General features: G+C 49.5%; 1 protein-coding gene across 3 annotated transcripts in view; it reads right to left on the bottom strand.

Moving 5' to 3' along the window:
- The window catches only part of DYNC2H1 (dynein cytoplasmic 2 heavy chain 1), a 1,021,614-nt gene that overhangs the window by 787,051 nt on the left and 221,797 nt on the right, over positions 1 to 12,766 (bottom strand). For all 3 annotated transcript variants that reach the window (XM_063951545.1, XM_063951543.1, XM_063951544.1), the window contains exons 27-28: positions 3,820 to 3,952; positions 3,617 to 3,734 (exon numbers count right to left, since the gene is read on the bottom strand). In XM_063951545.1, coding sequence (XP_063807615.1) covers positions 3,617 to 3,734; positions 3,820 to 3,952 — 251 coding nt within the window. The remainder of the gene's footprint in view (positions 1 to 3,616; positions 3,735 to 3,819; positions 3,953 to 12,766) is intronic.

Here is a 12,766-nt window from a genome sequence, read left to right as displayed (position 1 = left end):
GCGCTTCAGCGTTTCCTGGGCTTTGCGAATTTTTATAGACGATTTATCGCTGGATTTTCGTCTATAGTGGCGCCCTTGGTGGCACTCACTAAGAAAGGGGCGGATGTTGCTCACTGGTCTTGTGAGGCTAAAGCGGCTTTTGCCCGTCTCAAAAGGGCATTTGTTTCGGCCAAGGTGCTGCGACACCCAGATCCAGAGCGTCCTTTTGTGGTGGAGGTGGATGCCTCTGAGATGGGTATTGGGGCAGTGCTTTCTCAGATGGGAGTGTCAGATAATCGCCTTCATCCCTGTGCTTACTTTTCCCGTAAATTTTCGCCTGCCGAGATGAATTATGACGTGGGTAACCGGGAATTGTTGGCTATTAAGGATGCACTCGAGGAGTGGAGACACTGGCTTGAGGGGGCTAAGTTTGTGGTCTCAATTCTCACTGACCATAAGAATCTGGCATATTTAGAGTCAGCGAAGCGTCTCAATGCCAGGCAGGCACGATGGGCTTTGTTTTTTGCTCGCTTTAATTTTTTGATAACATATCGCCCTGGGTCAAAAAACATCAAGGCTGATGCGCTCTCGCAGAGTTTTGCTCCAATCCAGGAGACCACCGAGGAGCCGTTGCCCATTGTTTCCCCATCATGTATTAAAGTGGGCATTACCCAGGACCTCTTATCATTAGTCCTTAGAGCACAGGAGCAGGCTCCTCCAGACCTTCCGGTAGGTCTTTTGTTTGTGCCTCCTAGGTTAAGACAGCGAGTGTTCCTGGAATTCCATGCCAAGAAGTCTGCAGGTCACCCGGGTATTGCCAGAACTCGGGAGTTGCTATCTAGGGCGGTGTGGTGGCCCTCGGTGGCTAAGGATGTGGATCAGTGGGTTCGGGCATGTGACATCTGTGCCCGAAATAAGACTCCTAGAGGGGTTCCTGTTGGCCCACTACATCCACTCTCTATCCCATCTAAGCCATGGACCCACATTTCAATGGATTTTGTGGTGGACTTGCCCAAATCCTCGGGGATGACAGCCATCTGGGTTGTCGTTGACAGGTTTTCGAAGATGGCGCACTTCGTTCCACTGGTTGGGCTGCCATCGGCCAGACGCCTGTCTGAATTATTTATGCTGCATGTTGTGCGTCTCCACGGGTTGCCACTTGATGTGGTCTCTGACCGCGGATCCCAGTTTGTGGCCAAATTCTGGAGGGCATTTTGTTCCGATCTCCAGATTTCTGTCAGCTTGTCGTCGGGCTACCATCCGCAGTCTAATGGGCAGACTGAAAGGGTGAACCAGTCCTTGGAGCAGTTCCTCAGGTGTTATGTCTCCAAGTGTCAGACTGACTGGGTTGCTCATCTGTCTATGGCGGAGTTTGCCTATAACAACGCGGCTCACTCTGCTACAGGGATCTCTCCCTTCCTTTGTGTGTATGGGCATCATCCTAAGGCCAATTCTTTTGACCCCCTGGACTCCACGCCTGGTGGTTCCTCTGTGGTTTCGGTCCTTAGAGGTATTTGGCGGAAAGTGAAGAAAGCCCTTGTGTCTGTGTCATTAGTGACCAAAAGGGTTTTTGATAAGCGGAAAAGACCCTGCAGCTTCAAATTAGGAGACTTCGTCTGGTTGTCTACCAAGAATTTGAAGTTGAGACAGCCATCTCATAAGTTAGGCCCCCGGTTCATCGGCCCTTATAAGATCACCAGGGTTATCAATCCGGTGGCATTTCAGTTAGATCTGCCCCGTTCTTTGGGTATCAATAAAACATTTCATTGTTCCCTTTTAAAACGGGCGATTAGTAATCCTTCTTCCAGTGGAAGACCTTCCCCTCTTCTGATACGTGGCCAGAGGGAGTTTGTTGTTGAAAGGATTCTTGACTCCAAGGTGGTTCGGGGTCGGCTGTCATTTTTGGTGCACTGGAAGGGGTATGGCCCGGAGGAGCGGTCGTGGGTGCGCAGTTGTGATCTTCATGCCCCCAGACTGATACGCTCTTTCTTCTCGCAGTTCCCCGATAAACCCGGTGGTAGGGGTTCTTTGACCCCTCGTCAGAGGGGGGGTACTGTTAGGGTCTCCTGCCCTGTGCTGCCACGTCGTCATGGCAACCGGGAGACAAGTGCTAGCGGAGTAACCTGAGCGCAGCTGATACTCCGGTTCGGGTCTTTTGCTGTGCAGTGGTTATAGGCTCTGTGCATGGCAGGGGATCCGGTGCTGGTTTTTGTGCTCACAGTCTGTGAGGTCTGAGTGGGGCGTGGACAGCACCTGCTTTATAAGGCCTCTTTTCAGGGTAAGCAGATGCTGCTGAATCTTTGTTGGTTAGTCAGTTTCTGAAAGTTAGCCAGTACTGTGTAGCTTTGTATTTGTTTGTTGCTTACTGCAAATAGGCCTGGGGATTTGGTATTACACTCTGCCAATCCAGACCTAGCAGTAAGACTGGAGTCAGTCGTTTAGCTTGCTGGGGTTCTGTTACTACTCTGTGAACTTAGCAAGTTTGCGGCTGTATTCTAAGACTTGCCTGTCTAATCCTGTCTCACTGTGCTAGGTGTCAGGGGTCAGTTTAGTGGCAGTAAACCGAACCTGTGCACTGCAAGTGAGAATTAGGATTGTGGAGAATCTCCTTGTGTCTATCATTCCATCTCTGACCAAGGAGTTTACTGCCACACCCGTTGGTAACCCTTTAGGGTTTTGCTGTTGCCCTTAGCAACAGCATTTCGGGTTTTCTATGTATTAAAACACAACATCTTGCTTTTCACATCTGAGCAGTTCTAATACAAGGGAGATACCCAGTTCCTTAGCCTCTGGGCTTCTCTGTTCACGTTGTGTGTATTTTGTTACCCTACCACCTTCTGTGTACGTTATGTCATATTCCCTAGTCTGTCTGTGAGTCCATTTGTTTTGCATAACAGTTCAAACACCAGTACATTCCTGCAGGCACTGGAGTGCATAACACTTGTTTTGGGATTGGCATATTGTTATTTTACATGTATATTGTTTTTATGTAATAAAGCACTGTGGTTTTATATAAAACCCATTTGGTACTGCCATCATCTTTGTTACAAGGGCGCCAATGCACACATCCATTATTCTTTAACTTGCATTCCATGTTTAGGGACGTGGTGTTCCCTTTTGTGAAGTGTGACGGCTGCCTAGGGTAACATTTATTGCGCACATCAGAAATATTTTTCATTTGTTGACTGTGGGGTTGGTTGACTGGCCCAGTATCTCCAGTGGTGTGCTCTGCACTTTGCACAGAGGGGGCATGGTTATGCCTCACATGGTCCTTTGTACCTGCAGACCCCCCCCCCTCCCCCCCCCCCCTCCCTAGCACCCCAGGTCCCATCTCAAATCTAAATTGCTGTCCAAAAAAAAAGCTGGCCAGCATGTGTGGGCTCCTGCATGCAAAAGCAGCCAGTATTTACCCTGCATCCAATGCAATGCAAACAAAGTGTTTGCACCCCTTGCAGTGCCGAATGGTCAGGTACAAAGTTACTCCCTTTTTTTGCACTGATTACAACTCCGAAGTTACTTATAACCCAATGACAAATAAAAGGACAGAAAAGTGAAGTGATAAACAGAACAAATATCACTAAGTGAGTGAGCACAGAATCATCATGACAGTACGTATTATTTAATTCAATGGCTTTACCGGCAAAGAGCTTCTTCAGATGGGACTGGATGACTGTGGGGTTGGTTGACTGGCCCAGTATCTCCAGCAGGTCATCATCCCCAATGAAATAAAAGCGAGGGAAGGCAGAGCGTTTCTCCTGTAAGATAAATGTCCATAGATAAACCACACTGCTAGATAGAACATACCGTATATGACACACGTCAGTCACAGCTACATTATACCTCTAGGAACTCATTCAGGGATTTCTGGCATCTCTGGAGCTGATCAAGGATGGTAATCAGAGAATTTCTTATCCCCACCCGTGATGTCAACATCGTTACTCTGTTGTCTCTTTGTATGTCTGACATTATTGATCTGTAAGGAAGAAACAGATTGTGAACAGAAGTATATAGAAAGGAACTGCTGCTTATCCATACACTTACAGGCTGAGTAATACAAACATTGGGCCTGTTTCAGGTCCAGTCGCTGTAAGAGGGAATAGACACAATGTTCCGATGTGCGGTACACTGCGCATGTGCTCAATCTGTACTGAACGTGTGAACGTCTGCAGGGGGCGGGGAGACGGTGCTCTCAGTTCCGCCACCGATTGTGGGAGTGCCGAGGGCAGGGTCTCTTCCGATGGTGTCGCAGAGTGATCAGATGTTGCGTCCTCGGATATAGCAGTGCATCACACACACATATAGGACGCTTCCTGCTGTATTGCCGTATTCTAGTATCACTGCAAAATCCAACTGCACCGGAATCAGTGCCCCAAATGAGTAACATGCTGTTGGTGTTGGTGTTTTGGGGTGGCGACAGGCATTGGTGCTGTAGCCAGTGACTGCACGCTTGGCTGCAGCTTCATTGGATTCAGCATCCGGGGTAACCTGAAGGTTACTCACATGACTGATGTACAGCTCTGAATCAGGCCCAGAGGTCCTGGGTAAATTATCCCCTTACAATGGAAAAATCTTCTGCTACAATGACCAATATATCAAGTTTCTAAATTGTGGTCCCTTCTGTACCTGAAACCACTTTGTTTGCATACTGCAGCGCTAGTTACAGTATCACAGAATACATGTTTTGGTTGTCGTACAATAGCCATGTGCTCAAACAAATCCAACCTGCAATTCTGAGTCTGCTGTTTGTTTTCCAGGAATGTATCTGCTGTGGAATTGCTATATAGTCTCTGCTCTACACTACAATCTGATCTGATATATAAATCACACTGATGTAGATCAGCTATACTTGATATATTATTAGATTTGTAGGGTTTTTTATTCCACTAACTCACATCTACAGCGGATGAGAGGCGCCGCACAGACCTGTAGTGCTTTACTGTAGTAATCGCGGCAAGGCCGCAGCTGACAGGAGATGCCACACAGATCCGTTCACGCACTGAAGCGCAGCAATGGCGGCAGAGGCCACAACTGATAGGAGATGCTATGCAGAGCCGACCAAGTGCTGAGAGTATGGTAATGGCGGCGGAGGACGCAATGAGCTAGAAACGCCATTCCATTTAAGAGTTCCTTGTGACAGCACCTGCAGACTGGTAGAGAGGAATTAAGAAGCAAGGACATTCAGCAACATGACTGAGACCCGGCCCTGGAACGCTGAGCCAGTCTCAGAAGACACCTGAAAGGTAAAAAATGATGTTCAGTAGTCCGTATCGTGACACACTGTAGGAAACTTAATTGATTCACACCAAGACACATACTTTTTCCAAATGCGATGGTAACGTTTAGACGTTACTCCTTTCCTAGCCTGTATCGGGGTAGAAATAACCTTGTTCGGAATGCCGTTCCGAGCTAAGATCTGGCTTTCAACCTCCATGCCATCAAACGTAGCCGTGGTAAGTCTTGATAAGCGAACGGCCCCTGTTACAGAAGGTCCTCTCGAAGAGGAAGAGGACTCGGATCTGCCAGCAGTGATTCCAGAAGATCCGCGTACCAAGCCCTTCTCGGCCAGTCTGGAGCAAAGAAGATTGCCTGAACTCTCGTTCTCCTTATGAGCTTTAGAATCCTAGGAATGAGTGGAAGTGGAGGGAACCCGTACACTGACTTGAACACCCACAGAGTTACCAAAGTGTCCACCGCTACTGCTTGCGGGTCTGAGATGGGAGGCCATCATGTCTATTTGAGGTACACCCCCAAAGACTTGTCACCTTCGTGAACACCTCCGGATGGAGGCCCCACTCTCCTGGATGGAGATCGTGTCTGCTGAGGAAGTCCGCTTCCCAGTTGTCCACTTCCGGAATGAAGATTGCGGACAGTGCTACTGCGTGCCTTTCTGCCCAAAGGAGGATCCTCGTCACCTCCGACATTGCAGTCCTGCTCTTCGTTCCACCATGTCGGTTTATGTATGCCACCGTCGTTACATTGTCAGACTGCACCTGAATGGCCTGATCTTGTAGAAGACATGCCGCTTGTAGAAGACCGTTGTTACACGGACCTTAGTTCCAGAATGTTTATTGGAAGAATGGATTCCAGACTCGACCACCTTCCTTGGAAAGCGTCCCCTTGGGTGACTGCACCCCAGCCTCTGAGACTTGCATCGTGGTTAGAAGGATCCAGTTCTGAATCCCGAACCTGCGGCCCTCAAGAAGGTGAGGTAGCTGAAGCCACCACAGGAGTGAAATCCTGGCTTTCGGTGACAGACGTATCCTCTGGAGCATGTGCAGGTGATAACCCAACCACTTGTCCTGAAGATCCAGTTGGAAGAACTGTGCATGAAATCTTCCATACTGTAGAGCCTCGTAGGATGCAACCATCTTCTCAAGAAGGCAAATGCACTGATGAACCGATACCCAGGCAGGCCTCAAGACTTTTCCCACCAGTAGAAATACCCTCTGCACTTCCGTGTCGAGGATCATCTCTAGGAAAGACAATCTCCTTGTCGGCTCCAAATGTGACTTTGGAATATTCAGGATCCATCCGTGTTCCCTGAGCAGTCTGGTCGTGAGAGCAATGAACTGCAACAACTTCTCCCTGGAAGATGTCTCTATCAGCAGAACGTCCAGATAAGGAATTATGGGGGTCATTCCGAGTGGATCGTAGCTGTGCTAAATTTAGCACAGCTACGATCATCTTCCCTGACATGCGGGGGTACGCCCAGCACAGGGCTAGTCTGCCCCGCATGTCAGCCCGCCCGCCCCCCCCGAACAAATACCAAAGCATCGCACAGCAGCTATGCCTTTGTATTTGAGGAGTAACTCCTGGCCAGTGCAGCTCCTGCGGCTGGCCGGGAGTTAACTGTCGCTGCCACTGGCCGCAGCAGCTGTGTGAGACGTCACGCAGCCCGCCCCCCCCCAACGGTCTGGCCACGCCTGCGTTGGCCGGACCACTCCCCCTAATTGGCGGCTTAACGCCGCCGTTCAGCCCAGTCACCCAGCGACCGCCTCTGTCTCAGAGGCAATTGCTAGGCAACGACAGCTGCCATACGTGCGCAGTTCCGACCCGATCACTGCGCTGCGACAAACTGCAGCAAGCTGCCGTGTCGGAATGACCCCCTATGTTCATTCCCTGCTTGCGGAGGAGTAGCTTCAGCTCTGCCATCACCTTGGTGAACACCCTCGGTGCCGTGGAAAGGCCGAATGGCAGTGCCTGGAACTGATCGTGACAGACCAACAGTGCAAAACTGAGATAAACCTGGTGTGACGGCCAAATCAGAATGTGGGGGTAAGCACCTCTGATATCCAAGGATACCAGGAATTCCCCCTCCTCCAGCCCTGAGATCCCTGCTCTCAGACTCCAGTTTGAACTTGAATCCCCTCAAATAAGGGTTAATGACTTCAGGTTTAAACATGGTCTGACCGAACCGTCCGGGTTCGGTACCACCATATAGGTTGTAATGGTAACCCTTGCTTTCCAGATGAGGTTGGACTGGAACAACGACATATGCCCTTTCCAACTTTTAATGGCTTCCTGTAGGATAGCCCTTCTCTGTCAGCAAAGCTGGTAAGCCTGATTTCAGAATCTGTGAGGTGGGAGTTTTACAAACTCCAGTCTGTACCCCTGGGACACAATATCCTGTACCCATGGATCCAGGCATGATGACGCCCAGACTCGACTGAAAGTTTTTGAGTCTCGCTCCCACCTGCCCGATCTGCAAGCTGTGAGGTCCACCTTCATGCTGAGGATTTGGAGGAAACAGAGTCAGGTTTTCTGGATTTTTCCCGACCACCTTCCGAAGAAAGTGGTAGGGGCTTTGGACTTTGTACCCTTTGTGGTCCGAAAGGACTGTCTTGCAGACGTAGAAAAGTAGTTTCTACGGTATCTGAGTGGCTGAGGGAAGATGGGTCGACTTACCCGCGGTCGCCGTGGAGATCCACGAATCCAATGCTTCCCCAAATAGAGCCTGACCTGTGAAGGGTAGGTTCTCCACACTTGTCCTGGATTCCGCCTCCACAGACCAATGGTGCAGCCAGAGTCCCCTGCGTGTCGTTGCATTCAGATGACCCAGGTCCTTCATGGCCACCACCATGAAACCAGCAGAATCCTGTATGTGACGTAGAAACATTTCAATGTCACTTCTATCCATAGAATCTAATTCCTCTAGTAATGTGCCTGACTACTTACTTACTATGGCTTTAGAAATCCATGTACAGGCAATAGTGGGCCTTAACGCCACTCCTGAAGCAGTGTATATGGACTTGAGCGTAGTCTCAATCTTGTGGTCTGCCGGTTCTTACAAAGCGGTAGACCCAGGGACAGGTAAAACCACCTATTTTGACAGTCTAAATACAGAAACATCAACTATAGGGGGTTTTCCCACTTTTTCCTATCCTCTTCAGGGGAAGGAAAGGGAACGAGAACCCTTTTAGGGATCTGGAATTTTTTTTTCTCCGGGTTTACCCAGAATCTTCCCAAATATTGCGTTTAATTCTTTAACGCCGGAAAGGTCAGGAAGGCTTTCTTGTCTGTAAAGTAAAGTAAGCCTCCTTGACCTGCTTAGTTGCTTTGTCATTAATGTAATACATCGCCAATGGCCTCAATGATGAGCTGCACCCCCTTAGCAAGGGATGCCTTACCCCCCGCCCCACACCTATCCCCATCATTGTATCCCATATTAGAGACGGTATCGGTGTCGACTTGCATAATTTGGACAAATGGACGCTCATTTGGGGATATACCAGGAAGTGTGATGAGGTATTGGGAACAAAACCACCTCAGATGTTTACAAAACCTGTGTTTCAGTCTCATTATGAGCTACCCGAGACAAAATCTGGGATATCATTCCCTTAATTGAAGCCACCCCTCAGCAGGCTGAGACCTTACATGACATTCCTGAGTACATGGAACGGATTTCTCTGGAGAAATACTCCATACTCTGCAGCACAATACACATCGTCCCTGGACATGATAATGTGAGAATTATGTACACACACACATACACAGGAAATTGTCAGACACAGTTTTCCCCAAGTACCTTCAGAGAGACACAGAGATAATGGAACCAGCCCCCACACAGCGCCCCAGTAGACAGTTATAAAATAATTGCCTGGAACTGACTGTGCAACCTTCATTGATTATACAGTGCCAAAAGCGAATAAACACTCTCCCCCCACCCCCACCCCCTTTCCCCTTCTATAACCTCCTGTACCTTACAGGATAGCTGGAGTTATGTGGAGGGTTAGTGCCCCCTGTCAGTGTCTCTTGTGTGATCTGCAGGGAGAAAATAAGATTTTACTCACCGGTAAATCTATTTCTCGTAGTCCGTAGTGGATGCTGGGAACTCCGTAAGGACCATGGGGAATAGCGGCTCCGCAGGAGACTGGGCACAACTAAAGAAAGCTTTAGGACTACCTGGTGTGCACTGGCTCCTCCCTCTATGACCCTCCTCCAGACCTCAGTTAGGATACTGTGCCCGGAAGAGCTGACACAATAAGGAAAGGATTTGGAATCCCGGGTAAGACTCATACCAGCCACACCAATCACACCGTATAACTCGTGATATTATACCCAGTTAACAGTATGAAATATATCTGAGCCTCACTAACAGATGGCTCATAACAATAACCCTTTAGTTAGGCAATAACTATATACAAGTATTGCAGACAATCCGCACTTGGGACGGGCGCCCAGCATCCACTACGGACTACGAGAAATAGATTTACCGGTGAGTAAAATCTTATTTTCTCTGACGTCCTAGTGGATGCTGGGAACTCCGTAAGGACCATGGGGATTATACCAAAGCTCCCAAACGGGCGGGAGAGTGCGGATGACTCTGCAGCACCGAATGAGCAAACTCAAGGTCCTCCTCAGCCAGGGTATCAAACTTGTAGACTTTTGCAAAAATGTTTGAACCCGACCAAGTAACAGCTCGGCAAAGTTGTAAAGCCGAGACCCCTCGGGCAGCTGCCCAAGAAGAGCCCACTTTCCTCGTGGAATGGGCTTTTACAGATTTAGGGTGCGGCAGTCCAGCTGCAGAATGTGCAAGTTGAATCGTGCTACAGATCCAGCGAGCAATAGTCTGCTTAGAAGCAGGAGCACCCAGCTTGTTGGGTGCATACAGGATAAATAGCGAGTCAGTTTTCCGGACTCCAGCCGTCCTGGAAACATATATTTTCAGGGCCCTGACTACGTCCAGTAACTTGGAGTCCTCCAAGTCCCACGTAGCCGCAGGCACCACAATAGGTTGGTTCACATGAAAAGCTGATACCACCTTAGGAAGGAATTAGGAACGAGTCCTCAATTCCGCCCTATCCATATGAAAATCAGATAAGGGCTTTTGCATGACAAAACCGCCAATTCTGATACACGCCTGGCCGACGCCAAGGCCAACCGTATGACCACTTTCCACGTGAGGTATTTTAGCTCTACGGATTTAAGTGGCTCAACCCAATGCGACTTCAGGAAATCCAACACCACGTTGAGATCCCACGGTGCCACTAGAGGCACAAACGGGGGCTGAATATGCAGCACTCCCTTAACAAAAGTCTGAACTTCAGGCAGTGAAGCCAGTTCTTTTTGGAAGAAAATGTACAGAGCCGAAATCTGGACCTTAACGTAACCCAATTTTAGGCCCGTAGTCACTCCTGACTGTAGGAAGTGCAGAAATCGACCCAGTTGAAATTCCTCCGTTGGGGCCTTCCTGGCCTCACACCAAGCAACATATTTTTGCCATATGCGGTGATAATATTTTGCGATCACATCTTTCCTAGCCTTAATCAGCGTAGGAATGACTTCCTCCAGAATGCCTTTTTCCTTTAGGATCTGGAGTTCAACCGCCATGCCGTCAAACACAGCCGTGGTAAGTCTTGGAACAGGCAGGGCCCCTGCTGCAGCAGGTCCTGTCTGAGCGGCAGAGGCCATGGGTCCTCTGAGATCATTTCTTGAAGTTCTGGGTACCAAGCTCTTCTTGGCCAATCCGGAACCACGAGTATAGTTCTTACTCCTCTCCTTCTTAGTATTCTCAATACCTTGGGTATGAGAGGCAAAGGAAGGAACACATACACCGACTGGTACACCCACGGTGTTACCAGAGCGTCCACAGCTATCGCCTGAGGGTCCCTTGACCTGGCGCAATATCTTTTTAGCTTTTTGTTGAGGCGGGACGCCATCATGTCCACCTGTGGCCTTTCCCAATGGTGTACAATCATTTTGAAGACTTCTGGATGAAGTCCCCGCTCTCCCGGGTGGAGGTCGTGCCTGCTGAGAAAGTCTGCTTCCCAGTTGTCCACTCCGGGAATGAACACTGCTGACAGTGCTAACACATGATTTTCCGCCCATCGGAAAATCCTTGTGGCTTCTGCCATCACCATCCTGCTTCTTGTGCCGCCCTGCTGGTTTACATGGGCGACCGCCGTGATGTTGTCTGACTGGATCAGCTTGAAGCAGGGGTCTAGCCTGACTTAGGGCATTGTAAATGGCCCTTAGTCCCAGAATATTTATGTGTAGGGAAGTCTCCTGACTTGGCCATAGTCCTTGGAAGTTTCTTCCCTGTGTGACTGCCCCCCAGCCTCGAAGGCTGGCATCTGTGGTCACCAGGACCCAGTCCTGTATGCCGAATCTGCGGCCCTCTAGAAGATGAGCACTCTGCAGCCACCACAACAGCGACACCCTGGCCCTTGGAGACAGGGTTATTAGCCGATGCATCTGAAGATGCGACCCGGACCACTTGTCCAACAGATCCCACTGGAAGATCCTTGCATGGAACCTACCGAATGGAATTTCTTCGTAAGAAGCTACCATCTTTCCCAGGACTCGCGTGCATTGATGCACAGACACCTGTATTTGTATTAGGAGGTCTCTGACTAGAGATGACAACTCCTTGGCCTTCTCCTCCGGGAGAAACCCTTTTTCCTGTTCTGCGTCCAGAACCATCCCCAGGAACAGTAGACGCGTCGTAGGAACCAGCTGCGACTTTGGACTTTTCAGAATCCAGCCGTGCTGTTGTAGCACTTCCCGAGATAGTGCTACTCCGACGAACAACTGCTTCCTGGACCTCGCCTTTATAAGGAGATCGTCCAAGTACAGGATAATTATAACTCCCTTTTTTTGAAGGAGTATCATCATTTCGGCCATTACCTTGGTAAATACCCTCGGTGCCGGGGACAGACCAACGGCAACGTCTGGAATTGGTAATGACAGTCCTGTACCACAATTTTGAGGTACTCCTGGTGAGGAGGGTAAATGGGGACATGCAGGTAAGCATCCTTGATGTCCAGTGATACCATGTAATCCCCTTCGTCCAGGCTTTCAATAACCGCCCTGAGCGATTCCATTTTGAACTTGAACCTTCGTATATAAGTGTTCAAGGATTTCAATTTTAGAATGGGTCTCACCGAACCGTCTGGTTTCGGTACCACAAACATTGTGGAATAGTAACCCCGGCCTTGTTGAAGGAGGGGTACCGTGATTATCACCTGCTGGAAGTACAGCTTGTGAATTGCCGCCAGTACTACCTCTCCTCGAGGGCAGCAGGCAAGGCTGATTTGAGGTAACGGCGAGGGGGAGTCGCCCCGAAACTCCAGCTTGTATCCCTGTGATACTACTTGCAGAACCTAGGGATCCACCTGTGAGCGAGCCCACTGGTCGCTGAAGTTCCCGAGACGCGCCCCTACCGCACCTGGCTCCACCTGTGGAGCCCCAGTGTCATGCGGTGGACTCAGAGGATGCGGGGGAAGATTTTTGATCCTGGGAACTGGCTGTCTGGTGCAGCTTTTTCCCTCTTCCCTTGTCTCTGTGC

This window comes from Pseudophryne corroboree, chromosome 2, assembly GCF_028390025.1.
Source record: "Pseudophryne corroboree isolate aPseCor3 chromosome 2, aPseCor3.hap2, whole genome shotgun sequence".
In the NCBI taxonomy this organism is placed as follows: Eukaryota; Metazoa; Chordata; class Amphibia; order Anura; family Myobatrachidae; genus Pseudophryne; species Pseudophryne corroboree.
The sequence above is the reverse complement of the archived record's forward strand: the minus strand, read 5'-3'. Positions and strand labels throughout refer to the sequence as shown.